The 24,675-nt window shown below is 42.0% G+C and overlaps 1 protein-coding gene across 1 annotated transcript; it reads right to left on the reverse strand.

Moving 5' to 3' along the window:
* Positions 1-1,186: 1,186 nt before the first annotated feature.
* Positions 1,187-10,401, reverse strand: LOC140117447 (interstitial collagenase-like). Its single transcript, XM_072134201.1, has 5 exons — positions 10,249-10,401; positions 7,916-8,136; positions 5,606-5,754; positions 2,993-3,118; positions 1,187-1,715 (listed from the first exon to the last, which is right to left on the reverse strand). Exons 1-5 carry the CDS (start codon positions 10,357-10,359, stop codon positions 1,543-1,545), a joined length of 780 nt encoding a protein of 259 aa, XP_071990302.1. The 5' UTR covers positions 10,360-10,401; the 3' UTR covers positions 1,187-1,542.
* Between the last annotated feature and the right edge of the window lie 14,274 nt (positions 10,402-24,675).

Here is a 24,675-nt window from a genome sequence, read left to right on the forward strand (position 1 = left end):
TTTTTAATGGAAGCTGCAGTATGCAAGTGGAAACTTTGACATGAACCAACAATTTTTCACTCTGTGCCCATTGTTTTATGATGGGACAGCTGTTGCAAGTGTCTGGGTGTTGCCCCATGTACAGGCCCCATAAACGAATACTCTCCCCAAAACAGACAATGAGGCATATGTATGTTCTCAATCAAATGATTTTATTGCATCATAGGTAACTAAAAACTTGCTAATTTAAAGCTGTATAGATGATAACGTTAGATTAACTCTGCCATTGTGACTACATTCCTGGCAGTCATTGACCTGCATTGTATATGTAGTAGTCCACACCCAAGACCAGGGACAAGTAAAATTAAAGAGCCATGGTACCAGTTTTTATCTTTATAGCTTAAAGGGATTGTTCTTAATGTATTTTTTTTATCCCAGAAGAGCCATAAGATGTTCCTGTTATAGAAGTTCTGCCCAAATCATTTGAATTGGATGGTATTGCAACAGCAGACAAGGTCATAATAAAGATGTCCCTTAGACTCAACTCTCAGGGGCATAACATCACCAAAGGGGACAGTCGCAACCTGGCCCAAGAGGCTTAGTGGGCCCGTAAGGTGTCACTTTTGATACTGATTTTGCAATGGGGCTCATCAGCTTCAAATTATACCACCGTCCACTACCATTTAATTGTGAAATTTAGAGGGTCATACAGTATATATTTTGTCTTTATTTCACACATTCTGGGAATGTCAACAGCAAAGGTAATGTCAGCTCACCTGGATCGTTGATTTTGCACCCTTGTGGATCAATGGAGCACAGACCCTTTATCCCACCTCCTTTGGATAGCTAGTAACTTGAAACACCATGTCCAGCTTCACGAACACAGATCCACTTGCATTTTTTTGTAAAAACAAATATTCTTTATTGTCCAAATCCAGTATACAATTTAAAATCGCATGGGGTCATCACTCAAATCGACAGATAATAGCCTACGCGTTTCGGGTCGAGGCTCTACCCTTATTCATGGCTAACTTAAGATATGCTGTTCATGGATTTAAATAGATTTAAATCCATGAACAGCATATCTTAAGTTAGCCATGAATAAGGGTAGAGCATCTACCTGAAACGCGTAGGCGATTATCTGTCGATCTGAGTGATGACCCCATGCGATTTTAAATTGTATACTAGATTTGGACAATAAAGAATATTTGTTTTTACAAAAAAATGCAAGTGGATCTGTGTTCGTGAAGCTGGACATGGTGTTTCAACATTCTAGGAATGGTACAATTGTTCTGAAAGACCCCTTTTTGGGTTCATATACATGTGATAGGTGAGCAGCCATTTTTAGTCTTCCAGCCTATGTAGCATACAACCTTATCCAGCTTTATAGGTAGGCATAGGTACAGTTATTGAAATTGCAGCAAGCTGACATCTGCTATGTATATCTGCTTGTAAATATATCTTATATTTGTATATTTATGGCAGATTATACCAATGCATAAGCTTTACACTGTTATCATAGCACTCTTAGATAAAGGGTCATCCGTCTGGTAACTTGAGGAGTTACTTTTGTCTTCTACCGTAAAGAGACTGTATTCCATTGATGTCATCTTGGGACAGGCGGAAATTGTTTACAAAACGATAAGTGGGGAACATCAGGGCCTGACGATCATCGGAGTGACCAAGTCCCAAGGAATGGCCAAATTCATGAGCAGCCACCAGAAAGAGATTGAAACCTAATGAAAAAAAGTGTGATGGAGTTATTCTGACATTTCCTGTCAGCTTTGCTGTGTAGATTGGGACAAGGTCAACAGAGGAAGCCAACTCTTAAAGTGGTGAAGGCCTATATAAAGCCGCATTATAATAGTATACAGTCTACACAAATGTCTGTATTGCTTGGATTTACCAGCCTCAATATGACTCAGCGGAAATGAAATAACATGCTGACTTCAGCAAAAAAAGGTTTTGGACAATAAATCTGACTGAAACATGGACCAAGTTGCACTTGTTAAAGGAAATCTACCACCCGGATGAAGGATTGTAAATCAAGCACATACTGGTGTGTGTCCCCTCTGGCAGGATCGGCTCTTCTTTTAGCTTCTTATTCCCTTGGTTTTTTTTTTAAAGAGGCTTTAAAAATGATACAAATGAGCCTGAGGCTCCAGTCTCTATTAACACCTGTGGAACCTGGAGCCCCTAAGGCTTATTTACATAATTTTAAAAGCTTTTTTTTGTAAAAACCAGGGCATAAGAAGCTAAAAGAAGAGCAGATCCTGCCAAAGAGGGCAAAGGCTAGTATGTCATGGTTTACAGTCCTTCATCCTGGCGGTAGGAACTCAAGGATTTGGTCCTGAGGCTATAACAAAAAAAAATTTGTGACTCCAATGCAGCTGTCTTACTAGGGAGGTTAAAATAAAATCGTAAAAACTGTTAAAAACAATATTACACATTATTTTTTAAATGAATGATTGGAAAATGTTATGCACGACACACTCCATTTAATAATGTGAGGCTTTTATTGACAACCCTCATTAATATTAGGGTCCAAAGGAAATTTGGTAGGCATCCCAAAGTCTGCTTCTGGTACAATTGCGGATTTAATGGGAAAAAGCTGTGACCATAAGAGTTTATACCCTATTAGGGCACATAATAACAGTCTTCTATTTTGGTACAAGAATGGACCCATGGCGATCAATAATAAGGGGATCTCATTGCAACTAATTGATTCAGTGGCAGGTCACACATGGGTCCTGCTACTCCATTTAATACTATAGGGGCATCAGAATTTGTTGCGTGCGCCTATGAGAATACCAATTTCTGACGGTTCCGTAGTACTGAAAGGATCGGTAGGACACACGCTTAACTTGCTGCTCCATCAATTAGTGATAATGGGATCCATGTTTTCATGAGTGCCAGCAGTGATCAATAGAAATAACAGAAACAATAAAAAAAACTTTTGAGAACCCGAAAGAGAGTACTGTAACTTTATATGTTTTTTTTTTTAGCCTTGTACCTGCTTGGTTATTTGACCATCTTTCATCTTCATCAAAATGGGCATCACCACCAATTCCAGAACCAGGCGAATAGGCATGAGCCAGTACACCATTTGGTCCATCAAATGAATTTTGATCGCCATGTGCTGCAAAATAATACAAAAAATATATACATATGAAAATAATTCTTGCCTTCATAAGTCTCTGCTCAATTTGTGAAATAGATTAGGTATCTGAAGCAAATGTAGCTGTGTGTGGAATCATAGTTACAGATCACACGGCCTCAGGTGTAAGACTGGATATGCCCCCAGTACATTTATAATTAACAATTATCAAACTTTGCGTGTTTCTGGGTACCATATTTTTCGGACAATAAGGTGCACCTTATAGTCCAGTGCGCCTTATATATGAACCGTACTTACAGACAACAGCTCCCTTGAACTGTGCACAGGTCTGCCACCTGCTGGTCATTCATCCTTATAATCAGGTGCGCCTTATAATCTGGTGCGCCTTATATATGAACCGTACTTACAGACAACAGCTGCCTTGAACTGTGCACAGGTCTGCCACCTGCTGGTCATTCATCCTTATAATCAGGTGCGCCTTATATATGAACCTAGACGTTTTAGCAGGCATTTAAAAAATTTTGTGTGTTCCTAGTCCTCAATTTTTTTTACACTCCGACTACTCTACATTATGATAACCTTGTGCCCCCACTCCTATAGACCACTATGCTCTAAGCACTGCTTTATACTACAACCCCCATTCCTTCACTACTATACTATCTTCTAAATGCCCTTTTTCCTGGTGTACAAGGCATGAAAAAGTCACAAATCCTGAAACATGGACAGGTAAATTGCTAACCTCTTCCACACTAATCCCATTTTTTTTTTTAGAAAAGTGGCACAGGGTGGGATGGGACATAATTTATTATAGTCTGCCCCAGGATGCTGGTGTAAGTTATTGCAGACATCTATGTCATGCAGAACCTCTTAAAAATGTTGACATTTCATTAAGCTTAATAATTACTTATTTCCCATTTTGACTCTCTGGACCACCTCTGCACCTAATTTAAGGCCGGTTGTACATAAACTAGTATGTTCCGACAAACTTGCTCCCTGTGTTTTCAGGATTTACCGGATCGAACCTAGATCAAGTGAACTGAACTTAGCATATCAATTCAGTTCAGCAGTTTTAGGTTCAGTCCATAAATCCTGCACACACGTGGAGTGGGTAAGGTGAAACCTGCACGTGTACAGTCGGCTCAAGTATGGGGAAGCAATCTCATAAAAGAGGATAGCCCCTCCATAACTGGATACCCTAGGTACAAGCTCTCAAGTGCCTAATGGCAAACACGGCACTGGCTATAGCTATAGTGTTAGTTAGGCATGTGCCTGTCCGTTACAAACTAGAAATTCTTTTCTTCTGTAGTAGACTATTCTATTCCAAGCAGAAACGTACAGCAAAAATGTATTTGTATATTTGTAAAAAGAAAAAAATTCACATAGAAGCTGGGGTGAAGACTTTACTGCACATCTCCGACACTGAATCTGAACAGCGCAGCCAATTACATGACTAGAAGGGATGGACTCGGAAGGACTCTGTGCTTCTTTGGCCATGTTTTTTTTTCAAACTTTTTTTTATACTTAAAGGACATCTACCATTAGTTTAGATGGTAGATGTGTCCTAATAAGAAGTTTATTTTATAGCTGCATATGCCGCACTTGCAGCAATATAGGGGCAGATTTACTTACCCGGCCCATTCGAGATCCAGCGACGCGTTCTCTGCGCTGGATTCGGGTCTGGCCGGGATTTATGAAGGTAGTTCCTCCGCCGTCCACCAGGTGGCGCTGCTGCGCTGAAAAGCATCGGAACACGCCGGAATACACCGAGCTGGACCAAGTGAAGGTAAGTGCTTCCCAAGCGACACATTTTCGGTTTTTAAATGCGGCGGTTTTTCCGAATACGTCAGGTTTTAGTTCGGCCACGCCCCCCGATTTCCGTCGCGTGCATGCCGGCGCCGATGCGCCACAATCCGATCGTGTGCGCCAAAATCCCGGGCCAATTCAGGTACAATCGCGCAAATCGGAAATATTCGGGTAACACGTCGGGAAAACACGAATCGGGCCCTTAGTAAATGACCCCCATAGAGTTCTAAAAGTTATGCTAATGACCCTGGGGCGCTCCGGATACGCAACCGAATCGCTTAAGAGAAATTTGTATTTTGATTTATCCACTCCCCCCATACGCTAGCAGTCCCCCCCTCGGGGAATAGCATCAGTGGAATAGCATAAAGTAAAATAGGAGGCTATGTGAGGGGCTCAGGTGACGTAGCCTGAGCGCCACAGGGTAATTTACCATAACTTTCATAACTCTATATTTCTGCAATCGCAGCATACAGAGCTATAATAAAAAAAGTTGTGAGGAACATGGTAGATGATCTTTAAAAATGCAAATGAACTTTTATGGTAAAACATGTTTGGTATCTATGCGTTCTAAGCTAAAGGAACCTGTTATTAGTCTGATCAAAACCTGCTGACAGGTTACCTTTAATCCAAATCTGATTAGAGCTGCACAACTTATTAATATAGTTAACAATGATTTTTTATTTATTTTTTAATTCGGATACTTACATCGTGCAGTGAACTGGATTAAAATATCTGCATTTCCGCTGTTGACTCTACTGAACCTTAGTGGAGTGACTTGGCTCCAAACATTTAATGCCCTCATGATGGAATCGTCCACCACACGGACTGGAAGATCTGGGGTGTAATTCAGAATTCTACACAGGACAGAAATGTATTCCATTATTTTTTAAGTTACACAAAGGAACACGTACAATTCTTTACAGCTAGCTATGAAACATGTTAAATGATGATTTGTAGAGGGCTGATGACTTGATGGCCCTATATCAATGAAGATTATTATTATTAGTAGATGTGGCAAAGAAGAGCAGTGGAAAGCAAAATTAGTAAAACTATATTTTGCCAAAAAATTCATGTAATTTATAGTGTGGGCTAATTTTTAGATAGTTTTGAACACCTTTTGTACCTTTGATATGTGTATGTTTCTATGTAGATATAGATGGTGTATATAGTTTCTATATGACACCACTAGCGGTGGTGGGAATTTAGTCCACTATGGTGATACACTTGTATACATTTGTGTTATGTATATATGCATATTTATGGATATGTACATACATGTAATGGTGTCTACAGGGGTTACATGTGATTTCCTCTTCCATTGAACATGTAATTCCCCCGTAGCTGTGGCACATTGTTCAGTCCTGTGCCACTGCTAACAAGACATATATTCATCCCGGGTGAGCATACAGCCACGTGCAGATTGGAGGAGCACTCATCCCTCCCCTCTCCATAGAGAAGCAAGAGGCCGACACCACAAGACTGAACAATATAGGACATGTGCTATATTTTTACGTTCTACGGGGTACATAGGCACGGTCCCCCAGGCCACAAATTATGTGGCTGGGTATCAGTCCCCATACGTTCTTGTGTAAGGGGCATTGCACGGTACAAAATGGGCTACAGAAAAATAGATGCATACATTTTTGGGTTAAAGCTCTATCAGATTTCCCTGTGTGTGTGGTGAACCCTATAAACACTCCTGAAAGTGCTAGATATTATTACTGCAATTCTTGTTACACCCCCTTCTAAAATGATTGCATGTCCAGAGGATTTAGGGCACCACTAATAATTTTGCCCAGGGCTCCATTTAGCCTAAAACCGGCCCTGGTTGTCAGACAGGAGGTGTGTGCTTATGTTCACCTAAGGCTCATTATACACGGTGAGGTGGAGGGGTGAGCACTTCTCACCGCTCCCTTCTCTAGCAGCGAGTTCCTCTGTGTTGCTGTGTTACCCGAGTTCCTCTGTGTTGCTGTGTTACCCGGGTTCCTCTGTGTTGCTGTGTTACCCGAGTTCCTCTGTGTTGCTGTGTTACCCGGGTTCCTCTGTGTTGCTGTGTTACCCGAGTTCCTCTGTGTTGCTGTGTTACCCGAGTTCCTCTGTGTTGCTGTGTTACCCGAGTTCCTCTGTGTTGCTGTGTTACCCGAGTTCCTCTGTGTTACTGTGTTACCCGAGTTCCTCTGTGTTGCTGTGTTACCCGAGTTCCTCTGTGTTACTGTGTTACCCGAGTTCCTCTGTGTTGCTGTGTTACCCGAGTTCCTCTGTGTTGCTGTGTTACCCGAGTTCCTCTGTGTTGCTGTGTTACCCGAGTTCCTCTGTGTTGCTGTGTTACCCGAGTTCCTCCATGTTGCTGTGTTACCCGAGTTACTCCGTGTTGCTGTGTCTTGTGTGCCTGTGTTCCCGTTCCCATCTGCCTGTACCTCCCGTTGCTGACCCCGGATTTGGACTTGACCTTGTATCTCTGCCGCCTGCCCTGACCCCGTGCCTGGACCTGACCACGAGACTGTCTTCCGCTAAGGTACCTCCACCTCGGCTGCCACCGCGGGCTAGCCGCACGCGGGAACGACCTGGTCGCACCCCGCCCCAGCAAGTCCAACCTGCTTTGCGGCGGGCTCTGGTGAAAACCAGGTGCCACTTAGACTCTGGTCCCAGGTGTCAGATAGTACCATCTCCCGCGGTGGTCCAGAGGATCCACTGATCCTGACAACAATGCACTCCTATGGCGCCAAATGCTAGCTGCCGTTTGTACAGGTAGCATACGACCGCCATATAGGGTCCACCTAGTGTCGGGTATATTTTTATGATATATTTAATACACACTTTTTGTATAATATTTCATTGTTGGCATTCATGACACACTCCTATTTCTATTGTGTTGGGTTGTAGATTTTTTTATGATGTGCAGGTACCATGGTGTATATTAGAATAAGACTATAAATTTTATGTACAATATATCCCCCCCCCCTGTATAAAATAACAACTTTTTCTGGAGTGGATGACCTAATCCATGGAACCCACCTGTAGGTAATGGAGGTTTTTTGCCATCTTGGTCTTCCGTTGAATGTAGTGAACTCTGCCACGTCCGGCATACCACATCTTGGGGCTTTCATTATGCCCATTGTGTCTCTATCTAACTTTCCTGTGACTTTCATCCTGAAGAATTTTTGCATTGCCGCAAGCCTTTCGCTAAAGTTATTTCTCCCTTTATTGGTGACTGGATAAAATTTTTTAAGGTATTCCTGCGGAAAGTGCAAAATGTATGGAAATATATAAACTGACATATTACAATATTATAATATCAAAAATATATAAAATACAATAAAACCTTATTGATCCCTAAGGAGATTGCAAATAGAAATGTATTTCTATACAAATCTATTGTAATCAATTTCTAATAGAAATAAATTATTTCTATTATCCTAATAGGAATAATTATTATTAACTGCATTTACATGAAATACCTTTCCGGAACTTACAAAAAACTTCCCAAGAAATGTCCCTTTTAAAGCGTTACTAGGTACAGGACTAGGAGATTTGACAAAAGGCAACTTATGTAAGTTGTAAATTCACTACTAAATTTAAAGGACATCGACCATCAGATTTACTTATGGTAGACTGTCCCAACTTTCTTGCTCGTTCTTTACTCTAGGATGGCAACGACTTTATTATCTCCAGGAATGACCAGATTTGTCTAAAAAAAAAGTCTTTATAAAAATATACAGATGAGCTGCAGGTGCTCCGGTGACTCTTGGCTCCGCATGCTCTGGTTCTGTACTTTGCAGCCTGGTCCCAACCATCACTTGAGCAGATACTGTAGATGGTGATGTCACCATCGATGGGCGGGACTCGGCTGCAAAGTATAATGCGGGGGCGTGCATAAATAAGAAGGCGGAGCCAAGAGTCACCAGTTCACCTGCAGCTCAACTGCATATTTTTATAAAGTCTTTCTTATAGACAAATCCGTCCGTTCCTGAACATAAAAAAGACATTGGCATCCTCTAGAGTAAAGAACAAGCAAGTAAATTTGAACAGTCTACCATCAGTAAATCTGATGGTAGATGTCCTTCAGGGCCAGCATTAGGGGGTGGCAAACTGGGCACCTGTCTATCTTCTATTATCTATCATCTGTCTGGCTCTCTCTCTATATAATCTACTTTATATGTCTGCATCTATACATCTATCATCTATCTATACATTTATATCATCTTTCATATTTATCTTCTATCATCCATCTCCCTATCATCTGACTTTCTCCTATAAAATCCCCCTGCAGTCCCATATTACAGATACTTACCTACTACTGTGTGTAACTACAAAGTGTTATTATTGTGCAGGACTAAAGGATCCTCTTACTGACTGGGACTGTTCATAAATTTATTTTGGGGCCCCACTTTTAGTTTTGCCCAAGGCCCCCCTTTGTTTAAAGTCAGCCTTGATGTCCAGTGGGGTAACTAGAAGCTGATGGGCCCCCAGTGCAAAGTCTGTACCAGGCCCCCCGACTATAATGTATGGTTTATAATAATAGTCTTCTCATATGGGAAAATGAAAGGACCCCTTAAACCTCTTGGACCCTGGTGCGACAGCAACCTCTGCACCCCCTTAAGTTAAGCCCCTGATGATGTCCTTTAAATATTACTCTCCCAAGTATAGCACGTAAAACATTTGTAAATGTAACATTTTTTTTTAGAAATCACACTAGGGTTAGTGATTCCTACACTTCAGAATTGCAACTTTTTGGCTCACTCAGTTGTGATTTGCGTTTTTTTTACATGTTTATACTTCGTATTCCAGTTTATAGGGTAGCCTGTTACATAGTATTTATCAACTAAAATATATTTAAAAGTCTCAAAAGTTTGATATTTCCCTCCAATAAAAGGGGGGACTTAGAAAGTGGAGGAACTTAACGGGAACACCCAGGGGCTATTTTGGACACCCCACATATTTGCATTACAATAAAAAAACTTTTCAGCCTTGCCTAGAGATGAGTCTGATGGGGCCCATCGTTGGTGCTCCCAGCACCTGTGCACACCTGGGTGGCTTAGTCTCCCAAATAGCCTCAACAAGATCCCTTTAAAGATGTACCAGATTTATCAAACTCTTCCCAAATTTGGTGCATCTTTAAGTCAGTGGAGTCTCAACTATGTCTAAAAGCTGCATGAAGATGAATATACAATAAATAATTATTGTCTTTATCAATAATAAACCTATAAGTCTTCAATAATAAACCTATAAGTCTTCAATAATAAACCTATAAGTCTTCAATAATAAACCTATAAGTCTTCAATAATAAACCTATAAGTCTCTATTTATATGTATTTTTTAAAAAAAACTTTTTTTTATTTATAACTTACCTGTGCAAAATCCATGTCTTCAGGAGTCATGTCATCGTTGTTGGCAGGTCTGGGCATGGCAAGTGTGCCATAGCATAATGCACAGAGAAGGAAGCAATGTAGTTGCAGCATTGTGGCAGTCGGAGTACACAGCCGCTCTGTGGAGTGTGACTCCCCGTGTGCCATGTTTTATAGAGGGACGTGTGTTGCAATGCTGTGACTCATTTTTTTTTCACACTTTATTTTAACCAGACTCACGTCTCTCCTCATCACATCAGCAAATCGTGCCCGATGTATTTTATTTCATTTCTATGAAAAACCCACACAATTACAAATTCACACAATAGATACTTCCTCATTGTATTACACAACTTTTTACATTTATTTTTGGTTTGATTTTTTTTTCTTAAAGGAAATCTACCATCAAAATCCATCATAATAAACCAGGGACACTTACTAATAGATCCAGGCACCGTGACTGTGGTAATCTTCTTATATTTGTTATCCATGGCTTCCGTCCTTCTAAAATCAACTTTTAAAATTATGCCAATAATTACCAGAGCCCCTCCGTGCTGAAGCTCAGTCCTATTTCCTCCCATGCTGCCTCGGCACTTCCTCCCTCCCTCTCCCTGATGTAATCTCACACAGGGAAAGGGGGAAGTGCTTGTGCACAGTGTAACAGCCTGTGAAGCTGCAGCATGGAGGAGCTCTGGTAATCATCAGCATAAATTGCATAGAAGTTGATTTTAGAAGGAAGGAATCTACAGATCTTTAGACCAGTGCACAGTAGAACTAGACAGTTCTCTGCTGCGCCAGATTAATCACAGTGTATGATGCTGAATGATTCATCTGGTGCAGTTGTGCTTTGCACTTCCTATTAGTTGGTCTAGTTTGTTGTACCACATTATTGAATTTCTGATGCGCAGATTAATTTTTCTGGCATGGCCTTGCCCCCTTTTGGCAAGAACATGCCCCCTTTTCAGCCACAGCGCCCCCAGCTACTGGAGGTCGGTCAGAGAAGTGCCTGCTTCCCTTCTTCGCTGAGATACCTACTGCCGCAAATTACCTGCCTGCTGTTCCAGCTGCAGCTCCAGCTTCTGGGTTTCCCATGTCAGCAGTTCCAGAGCCCACCAGTGTTCCTGAGGTTCCTGCTTAGAGGATTCCAGCGGATGACCTCCAGGTGGTGAGCGCTTCTGTTTCACAGGTTGATCCTCCAGCTGCATTGGAACGTGTTCCAGCCTCATCTGTTCCTGCGGTCATGCTACAGCCACAACTCGCCAGAAGACATCCCGGCTGCTTCTGCATCTGCAGTTCCAGTTTCCACCATCAGATGTCTCCAGACGACAGATCCAACCACTGCTGCCTCCACTCAGGCTGATGATGTTCCTGCGGCAGTTCCTGCTCCCATGCCTGCAGGTGATGATTCTGTGATTGTTCCAGACAAGGAAAAATTCCCTGATGGGCGGAAGCTCATAGCAGATTCTGCTACATTGTATATATTCTCCAGATTTTTGATTTTTCTCCCAGGTGGGCCGAGCCCATGTACCCTCGCTAAGAGACTATCCTGGACTCCTTTATTTATAACCAAGTCAAGAGACTTTCCTTGAACTTGTCCCCAGTTATGCTAAGAAGGCACCCCTCTCTGCTGAATGCAGAACAACAACACCTGCTGCTTCAAAGGACTGTGTTCCTTGAGAGGAGACCCTTTGTATATGATATTTTTTCCTTCTTTTTCCTTCATCAAGGACTGTACCCAGAGGATGGACTCTATCTACGTGAGCTCCCTGAGAGACTTATATTCAGATACTCTAAGGACAAAGTGCCTTTTGATAGTGATACTTCTACACATATTGGGGCAGATTTACTTACCCGGTCCATTCGCGATCCAGTGGCACGTTCTCTGCGGAGTATTTGGGTTCTGCCAGGATTCACTAAGGTAGTTCCTCCGACGTCCACCAGGAGTCGCTGCTGCGTTGAAGTTCATCGGAATGCACTGAAGTTCACCGTCCTATCGTGGGTACAGGTAAGCGCGTGTCAAGCTACACTTTTTTCAAAAAAATGCGCCACAATCCAATCACGTGCGCCAAAATCCCGGGGCAATTTAGGGAATATTGGCCCCAAATCGGAAATTTTCAGATAACCCGTTGGCAAAACACGATTCGGGCCCTTAGTAAATGACCCCCATTATGCCTTTCTTTCAATGGGCATTCCTTTCTGCTACTCACAGTAGCCACTATGTTTATAGTAATGTTATGTAACATTCTAAGCTATTTACCCATTGGGCTGTTTAAGCCAATGTGAATGTTGCTATATGTTAGTTTTCACTTAACCTTTTTAAAGGCTTTGCAGCTTGTGGATAAGACTGTGTCGGACCAAATTTGTATTTATGTCAAATCCTGACAGCAGGCTTACGCCTAAAAATAGAGCTCTGTACTTGTGTGGCCTCTGTAAACCGCAGGTCTCTAGGGGACCGGGGATGTCTAAGCAGTGACACCTAGATATTGCACACTAGGGTAAGACCGTCAGGAGGCAGGTATACTATGTATAACATGTACTGTATGTACTATATACACTCACTGGCCACTTTATTAGGTACACCTGTCCAACTGCTCGTTAACACTTAATTTCTAATCAGCCAATCACATGGCGGCAACTCAGTGCATGTAGACATGGTCAAGACAATCTCCTGCAGTTCAAGCCGAGCATCAGTATGGGGAAGAAAGGTGATTTGAGGCCTTTGAACGTGGCATGGTTGTTGGTGCCAGAAGGACTGGTCTGAGTATTTCAGAAACTACTGATCTACTGGAATTTTCACGCACAACCATCTCTAGGGTTTACAGAGAATGGTCCGAAAAATAAAAAACATCCAGTGAGCGGCAGTTCTGTGGGCGGAAATGCCTTGTTGATGCCAGAGGTCAGAGGAGAATGGGCAGACTGGTTCGAGCTGATAGAAAGGTAACAGTGACTCAAATCGCCACCCGTTACAACCAAGGTAGGCAGAAGAGCATCTTTGAACGCACAGTGGGGCAGATTTATCAAGCTGTCTGAAAGTCAGAATATTTCTAGCTGCCCATGGCAACCAATCACAGCTCCCCTTTAAAATATTCATGAGCACTGGTAAAATGAAAGCTGAGCTCGATCGGTTACCATGGGCAACTAGAAATATTCTGACTTTCAGACAGCTTGATAAATCTGCCCCAGTATGCCGAAGTTTGAGGCAGATGGGCTACAGCAGCAGAAGACCACACCGGGTGCCACTCCTCTCAGCTAAGAACAGGAAACTGAGGCTACAATTTGCACAAGCTCATCGAAATTGGAAAGTAGAAGATTGGAAAAACGTTGCCTGGTCTGATGAGTCTCGATTTCTGCTACGACATTCGGATGGTAGGGTCAGAATTTGGCGTCAACAACATGAAAGCATGGATCCATCCTGCCTTGTATCAACGGTTCAGGCTGGTGGTGGTGGTGTCATGGTGTGGGGAATATTTTCTTGGCACTCTTTGGGCCCCCTCGTTGCAATGCCACAGCCTACCTGAGTATTGTTGCTGACCATGTCCATCCCTTTATGACCACAATGTACCCTGTAACATCTGATGGCTACTTTCAGCAGGATAATGCGCCATGTCATAAAGCTGTAATCATCTCAGACTGGTTTCTTGAACATGACAGTGAGTTCACTGTACTCAAATGGCCTCCACAGTCACCAGATCTCAATCCAATAGAGCATCTTTGGGATGTGGTGGAACGGGAGATTCGCATCATGGATGTGCAGCCGACAAATCTGCGGCAACTGTGTGATGCCATCATGTCAATATGGACCAAAATCTCTGAGGAATGCTTCCAGCACCTTGTTGAATCTATGCCACGAAGAATTGAGGCAGTTCTGAAGGCAAAAGGGGGTCCAACCCGTTACTAGCTTGGTGTACCTAATAAAGTGGCCGGTGAGTGTATGTTTATGATAATGCCACTTAGGTGACATGTCTTTGGACAAATTTCAGGCCTTGGTACAAGGAGTGGTTTAAGGGCGTTAGCTACCAACTGTATGGTCCTCATTCATGTACTTGGTCTGAAACCAACCCCGGTGCCTGTAGCCAGGACCATGGGCGGTTTATCTCCCCTACACTGCACATAGACAAGCCTTTACCCTATAGTGCACTTTATTCTTTCTGCACCCCTACACGCTGTAGTGTGTGTGGACCATCTGGCAGCTTTATGCTGCTGAAAGCTTAATGCTAGCTTTAACCTACACTCCCATCTGGTCCATAGCCGAGCCGTGGGTGGCTCTTTCAATTACCAAGGGGGTATGCAACACCCCTGCCAACGTATAGGCAAGGGGCCCTTCCAGGTCTGTAGGTCAGCCCTCCGGTCCCCATACAAAGCACCGTGACCACGGTGCATGCCCAAGAAAAGGCTAGGCCCAGGTGGGGGATGTCTCACATGTGTCGCCAGTATGAGCTTGGAAGCAAAACGCAGTTAAAAGAAACCAAACACAGTCCTTGTAACAGATCATTGGGAGCGCTTATCATGGCTTCTTTACCAGGCAAAGTTTGTGGTATACAAGACATAAAAAATTCGCAATTTCTGATGTACTTTTGCCCCATTTGGCTCCCTCAAACCCCTTTATGAAAGGTGGGCATGACGGGGCACAAACAAGCTGGGTCTGGACTTGGGTCTGGTCCAAACCTGCTGTATTTACTATACCCTACATGCAGATAGTGGCACAGATTAAAGCTGATAGATTTAATATGGGAGCTGAAATTACTAAGAGGTCCAAACTACGATGGTCTAGACTTAAAGAATTCCCTTCTATTCCCTAAATAGAACACAGTGGCCCAGATCTACTAAAGCCCCTGCGCCAGTTTTCTGTCGGACTTTGCTTGTTCTTTCTGTTACAAACTGCTCGCACAGGTATTTAAGAAGTGTCCAAGACACATTTGTGGCACATGCTGTAATATACCCGACTGTGCACCACATTTAACATGCAAAATCTGACAGAATTATGCTATAAGCCCCATATTAAAGGTGAACCAAAAAATGGTGCACTCTGTTGCCAGATTCATGAAGAACATGCAACACATTTCATGAATCTGGCGCCCTCTGTACACTACACAGGCAAACTGCGCCTAGTACAGACTGCGCTGTTTTTAGTAAATGTGGGCCAGTCTCTTTACACAACTGAGTCTATGCTCAAAGCAACACCTGTAATATACTTCTGATTGAATGCAATGTAAGAGAATTTAAAATCCCTTTTGTTTGAACAATTTGTTAAAAATGTGAACAAAAATGGGCCTTGGGCTGTGACTGGTATAGCAGTTGATTCTCTTTTACTTTAAATATTGCCTATTTTTATTCCTACAGACTGGGGGGAGATGGATCATACCAATATCATACAATGTCTGAAATGGGCCTTACTTACCCAGTAGTTGTGGATCTTTGCTATGGATTCTGTAAGAGAAACTGTCAAAAAAGTTTAGACACACATTTCTTCATAAAATGCAACAGATTATGAAATATATTGGGGCAAGGTGTAAACTTCTTACACATGTATTTAAGAAGTGTCTGGGCCGCTATTGTGTCGCACGCGACCGTTTTGAGGCGCGGCTGAACCAGCCACCATGGGACACAAATTAGGGGGCATTCTGGTGCTCAGTCGGACCGTATGTCGCACGCCTTATGTTAAAGGTGCACCACAAAAAAGTTGGCCAGTGCAGAAAAGCGCCAGATTCATGATTTCTGACGCGTGTTCCTATAATAAATCTAGCGCTCCGAGCGTAATACACAGTGCAGTTTCCTACATTCTAAGTACCGTATATTCCGGCGTATAAGACGACCTGGTGTATAAGACGACCCCCCTACTTTCCTGTTAAAATATAGAGTTTAAGATATATTCGCCGTATAAGACTACCCCTTTTCCAACGCATACAAAACACCGGTAAAAATTTAAAAAAAAAACAGATTTGAATTTAACATGGTCCTTTTTTTAATTTAAATTCTTATGACATGCAGGTATATAGCAGGAAAACTGTCGCTCATAAACATAAGGCATAAGGCAAAATTTTTATTTTATTAAATATTCCATGCCATGTACTCAGAAGCGGGCAAAAAATTCCAAATGCAATGAAAATGGTGAAAAAACACATTTGCGCCATTTTCTTGTGGGCTTGGATATTACGTCTTTCACTGAGCGCGCCAAATGACATGTCTAATTTATTCTTTGGGTCGGTACGATTAAGGGGATACCAAATTTGTATAGGTTTTATAATGTTTTCATACATTTACAAAAATGAAAACCTCCTGTACAAAAATGATTTTTTTGATTTTGCCAACTTCTGGCGCTAATAACTTTTTCATACTTTGGTGTACGGAGCTGTGGGTGGTGTCATTTTTTGCGAAATTTGATAATATTTTCAATGATATTATTTTTAGGACTGTATGACCTTTTGATCACTTTTTACAGATTTTTTTTTATATTTTTCAAAATGGCAAAAAAGTGCCATTTTTGACTTGGGGCGCTATTTTCCGTTACGGGGTTAAATGCATTGAAAAACCGTTATCATATTTTGATAGATCGGGCATTTTCGGACGCGTCGACACCTGATGTGTTTATGATTTTTACTGTTTATTTATATTTATGTCAGTTCTAGAGAAAGGGGGGTGATTTGAAATTTTAGGTTTTTTTAATTATAATTTTTTTTTTTTAACTTTTTTTAATTTTTATTTATACTATTTTTCAGACTCCCTAGGGTACTTTAACCCTAGGTTGTCTGATCGATCCTATCATATACTGCCATACTACAGTATGGCAGTATATGGGGATTTTCCTCCTCATTCATTACAATGTGCTAACAGCACATTGTAATGAAGGGGTTAAAACGAAATAGCCTCGGGTCTTCGAAAGACCCGAGGCTACCATGGAGACGGATCGCCGCCCCCGATGACGTCACGGGGAGCGGCGATCCCAGGTAAGATGGCGGCACCGCTATCTTTTTGAGGCTGCCGGCAAAGCTGTGAAAACGCTGTGAAAACACCCGCGATCGGTGCTAGCAATATGCAGCAAAGACTTACCGGCTATGGAGAGGGCTCAGCCCGTGAGCCCTCTCCGTGCAGCGCGACCCGACCGCCACCATGAATACACGGCGGGCGGTCGCGATTACCAGCGTATAAGACGACCCCAGACCAGACAGAAGATTTTTCAAAAGTCGTCTTATACGCCGGAATATACGGTAAATGTGCCCCATTTAGTTAATATTGTTTTATTCATAGAAGAGAGCTAGTAGGGCACTAGTAATTTAGTGGGGTAAAACCTGGTGACAGATTCCCATTTCTCATAGGACTATTGAGTTTTTCAAACATAGTGAATGTGGCTGATTTTTTTCAAGTGTTGCTTCTGATAGTTCAGCTCAACCACATTCACTGGAAATGTAGTCATATGGAAGGCCAACCAAGTAGGTAGCAGCAATCTTGGGAAGGGTTCATCTTTAACCCTACAATGTGCCAGTAGTACCAGAGCATCTCATCTCCAAATTAGAATGACCAATTCCTGAACAACATTAACATGAGTCATGTACGAAACTAAATTACCAAAATGCCCTAGTTTCGTATAAAGGAATATATACATTTATACTTACCTAGAAATAAGTCCAACGAGCTGCATTGGATCTCTGATACTCCTGGCACCTATGTAATTCTGCAATGAAGCCCGGAAGTACACCTTGGTTTCTTTGCCCGTGTCTGCGGTCCTGCACATTTGCTCTGATGTGTACTAGTCCGGCCTCATTGATCCGCTGCTGGGAGGAGTAGACCCAGGTGCTTTTTTTTGTGCCGATTTAGGGTGATTTCGGACACTAATCCAATGGTCCATAAAGACTTGTGTGTGGCATTGTGTCCAAAATGCCCTGCCAGGTTCACTCTAATATATTTAATAATTCTTTATCATTATTTTCTAGTAAGGCCAAGACATTTCAAAATTCTTTTCATACCCAAGACCAATTGTTTACTCCTATAAACCACGCTATAGGGAAGTCTCTTTTCTTACAAAATCTTAATAAACATTAATGTTCTATATCATAGACAGGAATTATAGGAATCTTTAAAGTTTCTAAGTAATTGAATATTGCAATAACCCAAAGTGATTAAAGAGGAACTGATTTGTCAGGAAATCGTGCCGAGTGCCATTTACCCAACAATTGTGGTTCTTTACTGTGGATTCTGCAAGAGACTTTAAGTGTTTACAGCAAACTGAAGTGTAGACATATATTACCTGTTCCACCATACAATGAGAATGAACATTTAGAAGTAAGAGAAAGGAGACCCCAAACAACGGACCCCAAATACTGGATCTGAATTATGGTGCCTGTCTTTGCACCCTTACAACTTTTTATTCAATTTCCAAATATTTATTCTCATGTGAAGAAACATGCGAAAAAACATGATGCTTGTTAACATTTTGAGAAAAATCAGTTCCTCTTTTATCATGTTCTAATCTTTTAATATTGAAGTAAATACTTTTTTATAGTATTTGATTTCAAATCAAATTTAGCTCCACATGGTGTTGTCTTCATGGTTGGGGGTCCAATAATGTCTCAAAGCTTGAGCAAAGCAAAGCATCCTTGTGTATTCAGGATAAGACAGATTTTTTTGTAGTCTATTCCATTGAGACTCATGGTACTTGATTTTAAAATTTAGCTTGTAATGGGGGTTGTCTTCATGTTTGGGGCATGGTATTGTATCAAAACATCCTTGTGTATTCAGGATACACAAATTTGTTTCTAGTCTGTTTCCATGGAGACACACAGGTCTACATATCTACCTAAATCCTGTGATAAACCCTTGGACTTATCTAGGCTGGACACAGGTGTATCTAAAATGATTATTATGGAATTTAACCTGTTAATGTTCATTTATCAACTGGTTACATTTTTACTAGTTTCTGTTCACTGAAGCCTTAACTGTACCCTTATTTACATTCCCAAAGTTGACAGACCCACCATAATGCATAAGATTCCATTGCTTGGCACCAGTTTTGATACAGTAGTGGGCCCAAAACATTAAGACAACTCCACCTGGAGCTGAATTTGAAATCAAATACAAAAAAACTATAAAAAAATTACTAAAATTCTTTAGATTTGAAGGATCTAAAATAGAATATTTGGTATGTAAAATTTTCTGGATAAATCTTGTATAAAAATAATAAAGGGATATTCCCACAAAGACAAGATTCTTGAATACACTCAGCATAACACATTCTTAATTTACTGTTATTAACAAAAGTACAGAATTTCACAGATATCATTCCAACCTCTCTCTATCAGCCTTGGTGTATACAATTTTTGTTGCCCCAGGATCCAACCGTAAATCTTCTGACTATGGTTGGATTCTTCTCATGAATAGCTTTTCTTGTCTACTCTCTGCCACCCAGCATTACAAGACCAATTACAAGACCACAAGGCCGGATTATAAGGTGGGCCCCCACCACTTTGCCCTTAAAGGGGCCCCCACCAAATGTAGCCGATTTGGGCGGTCACATGACCACCCGAATCGCCCAGAGTGTATTTGGGTCCAGGCTCCCTGGGCCGTGTCCTGCAGATGTGCCCCAACTTCAGTCTATGGCAGAGCGAGGGAACTATAACTTACCTGCTCTGCCATAGACGTTCGTCAGAGGTGTACAAAGATGGCGGCACCCTGCTACTGGTGGCATGGCTTGTGACATCATAGCGATGCAACATCACAGCGCCACCTGACGCCTTGAGGGAATGGAAGGAGATTGGCGCATATGGGGGAATGATGGAAGGTTTGTTCATTTTTATTATTTTACCTAGGGCTGTGTATATTTTTAATAGGAGTCTGTATATAGTTAGTTATTATAGGGGGTTATATATAGTTAGTTATAGGGGACTGTATATAGTTATTATAGGGGGACTATATATAGTTATTATAGGGGACTGTATATAGTTATTATCGGGGGACTATATATATAGTAATTATTGGGAGACTGTATATAGTTATAGGGAGACTGTATATAGTTGTTATAGGGGGCTGTATATAGTTTTGATAGGGGGTTGTGTATGGTTATTATAGGGGGACTGCGTATAGTTATAGGGCGTCTGTATATAGTTATTATAGAGGGTGTATATAGTTATTATAGGGGGGCTGTATATAGAGATTGCTGGGGGGCTGTATATAGTGATTGCTGGGGGAGCTGTATATAGTGATTGGGGGGCTGTATACAGTGATTGCTGGGGGAGCTGTATATAGTGATTGCTGGGGGAGCTGTATATAGTGATTGCTGGGGGGCTGTATATAGTGATTTCTGAGGAGCTTTATATAGTGATTGCTGGGGGAGCTGTATATAGATATTGCTGGTGGCTGTATATAGTGATTGCTAGGGACTGTATATATTGATTGCTGGGGGACTGTATATAGTGATTGCTGGGGTGCTGTTTATAGTGATTACTGGGAGCTGTATATAGTGATTGCTGGGGGAGCTGTATATAGTGATTGGGGGGCTGCATATAGTGATTGCTGGGGGAACAGTATATAGTGATTGCTGGGGGGCTGTATACAATTTGTGCTGGGAGGCTGTATATAGTGATTGCTGGGGAAAGGCTGTATACAGTGATTTCTGGGGGGCTGTATATAGTGATTGCTGGGCAAGCTGTATATAGTGATTGCTGGGGGAGCTGTATATAGTGATTGCTGGGGGAGCTGTATATAGTGATTGCTGGGGGTGTGTATAGTGATTGCTAGGGGACTATATAGTGATTTCTGGGGGGCTGTATATAGTGATTACTGGGAGCTGTATATAGTGATTGCTGGGGTAGTTAAATATAGTGATTGCTGGGGTAGCTGTATATAGTGATTGGAGGGGCTGCATATAGTGATTGCTGGGGCAACAGTACATAGTGATTGCTGGGGGACTGTACTATTGAATATTCAGAAGCTAATTAAAAGATAAACCTGTACCCTGATAATCTAAGCACATTGTCGGCACACAGTCGCTTATAGCACAGAGGGATCATGAAGTGTCTGCTTAGAGATTACCCTCCAACACTGGAAGGGAAAATATACAAGCATATACTTTGGTTTGCTGAATGCGCACATCACTTAGTGACCTGATACAAGAAATTCTCCTAGTTTATCAATAATTTGGTAGACTGACTTGGATGTTGTCATCTTGCTTATATTACCCATCAACTAGGTTGATGGTTAAACAAAAGAGATAAATGGATGGATAGATAGATCAGGGGCGTAGGTACAGGGATATGAACCATAGCAGCTGCTATGGGGCCTGGAGTGTCAGGGGGCCCGGCCACCTGACCTCAAACACTAAAGAATGGAGGATGTACTTCATTATATACATATTATGCAGCACATTATACTATAAAATGATATGATATAACATGTATATAACAGTGAACATCTTCCACAGTAAACTCCAGGGCCGGCTGCGTAGATAAGAATTGTTGGGAGAGGGGACAGCAGGAGTAGTAGTCTCTCATCTCAATATCCTGCCTGCTACTTCCTCATGTGGTTAACAGCTACCGGGCCCTGGGGTAAGCTGGCTGCCTGATAATGAGTATACAGGTGGTCCCCTACTTAAGAACACTCGACTTACATACGACCCCTAGTTACAAACGGACCTCTGGATATTTGTAATTTATTCTACTTGATTCCTAGGTTACAATGATCAGCTGTAACAGTTATCACAGGTGTCTGTAATGAAGCTTTAGTGTTACTCCTGGTTCTTATGACAACCCAACATTTTTAAAATCCAATTGTCACAGAGAGTAACAAAGTTCTGGCTGGGATTACAATGATAAAATATACAGTTCCAACTTACATACAAATTCAACTTAAGAACAAACCTACAGACCCTATCTTGTATGTAACCCGGGGACTGACTGTATACTAAGTGTGTATAAGTCTATAAATGTATAGATATGTATATATGTGTACACATAAATATGTGTGAATCTACAAATGTGTGAATGTACAGATATGTAAATTTTTTGTAAGGGGGGCCTCATAGCAGAAGTTTGCTATGGGGTCCAGCCTCTCCAAGTTACGCCCCTGAGATAGATAATATGAAGATATATACATAAAATGTCACAAACTGAGCTTGAAATTCCTCCATTTCCCCATCACCTGAAATGAGAGCGCTAACCGGATGTTTGTTTTAACACATTTATGTTATTAGGCATGAAATATACTGTTAAAAATTCCTGAGAAAACCCCACAGGGCAGGTGAGGACATTTCCAGCCAGAGGAACATTCTTTTCACAATCTTCTCTTAGCAGACCCCATCATATACAGGCAGTTCCATAGGTTTGTTCTTAAGTTGAATTTGTATGTAAGTCGAAACTATATATTTTATAACTGTAGCTCCAGACATTTTTTGCCCCAGTGACAATTGGAGTTTCAAAATTTTTTGCCTTATTGGGACCAAGAATTATGACTAAAACTTTATTGCAGACACCTTACAGCTGATGATTGCAGTCTGGGGCTATAGTAACATCCAGAGAGCTTCACCAGAGGTCACAATGAGAGGTCCGTCTGTAACTAGGGGTCGTCTGTAAATTGGGTGTCCTTAAGTAGGGGACCGTCTGTATACGTATGAGCTATAGTATAGTATATGAGCTGTCACTGCCAGACCCAGGCCACGTACCTCCAGGTTGTGCTGTTTCAGGAATGATATCAGGTGCCATGTTTGCACCTTGTGACCTCTTTTTAATTTTAAAACCTCTGTGGGTCAGGGAAAGGCAAAAGTAATAAAGTAAAATGTAGATACATTATCTTTTTCATGTCCCTTAGTGGCACTTCTGGATCTGCAGGTGTGATTAAGCTCTAAAATAAAGATTAAAGTTCAACAGTCCTGATGGAAACCCCCATTAGGTACTTCGTCTGTATTACAGTATGGATAATATATCTTTAGTTTGTAATTGAAAGTTGACATGGTGATAAGTATAGATAGAGACTGGGCTTTCAATATAATTTCCAAAATATTAGGCCCAAGGAAAACTAGTCCACTGTAGTAGTTGAAGACTTATGCTTGATCCTAGTAATGTACATCACACAACCAGCAGGTATAAGCACAGGGCCAAATACAATCGGCTGGGAGCAGCACTGGGCAATATACAACCAGCAGGTAGCAGCTCCGGGCCCCCCCACACAATCAGCAGGGAGAAGCACTGGCCCTGCCCACAATCGGCAGGGAGCAGCACTGGCCCTGCCCACAATCAGCTGGTAGCAGCACTGGCCCTGCCCACAATCAGCAGGTAGCAGCACTGGCCCTGCCCACAATCAGCAGATAGCAGCACCAGACCCTGTTCACAATCATTAGGGAGAAGCACTGGACCCTACACATAACCAATAGGTATCATCACTTAACACTGCCCAACTAGCAGGTAGCAGCACAAGACCCTGCACACAACCAGTATGGAGAACCGCTGGGCCCATTGGGCACAACCAGCAGGTCATAGCACCTGGCTCTACACACTGTGAGCACCATCGGGCTCTGCACACAACCAGCAGTTCCAGTCTTCATGTCTTGGTTCTGTATTGCAATATATTGCATGAGCTATCAGACCCTCTAGGGTTTAAGCATCTTAGGAGACCTAAAAATATAATAAGTTAAATAATTATCCCATGAGATGCACATATTATGAACTCATACACTTAAGCTGGGCACTGGAAAGCTAATGGGGTATGGCCAACTCTACTAAGCCAAACTAGGTAATTCTAGCTATTGCCAGCACAATAACCCCTTATCCTATGCTACCATCTAATGGTTAAAGGTGGTATTGCAGCTAAATTGCAATCTGCTTGTAAAAGCCGTGTTAATGTTTACAATGTTTACAAGTAGATGTAACACTATGCTTATCCTTCTTTGCAGTGAGGTCAGCCATTGGTTGGAAGCCTGGAATTCCCCTGAAGTATAAGTTTATAAATACTCCCTCTGGCTCATTTTCCAAGTCAGTCTTGGAGGTTGTGGACTCAGTCTACATCAGAAGGTCTGCAGAGACAGTCATCCTGCTGCTGCTGTCTCCCCTCAGAGGTCTTTCCCTCTACCAGGCCTTCAGCTATGTCTGCATCCCTCCACAGAACCTACCAAAGATTGCTGTCCAAGCTATTCTTCACCACCAGCTACAGGATCAGGGCTGTGAGCTACACCCAGACTGCAAACAAGCCATAGGCTCTTTTGTGGGACCAAGCAGACAGACAAAGCCAGACTTATAATACATGTGCCCTTGTGAGTTATATAGTGAACCCTGTAATCATGTGTGATCCCTGGCTGCCGCTAGCATCATAGGCCTCCTCTTCACCACCTGCATCTCCTTGCTGGCCCTTCTGGGCATGGATAAGGCCTGTTCATCTGGTCCAAGTTACCTGTGAAACGACTAGCACTTGGTCGTGCATCAAGCCAGCCACTCATGTACCAGGGGAATCCAG

Source organism: Engystomops pustulosus, chromosome 2, assembly GCF_040894005.1.
Source record: "Engystomops pustulosus chromosome 2, aEngPut4.maternal, whole genome shotgun sequence".
NCBI lineage: Eukaryota > Metazoa > Chordata > Amphibia > Anura > Leptodactylidae > Engystomops > Engystomops pustulosus.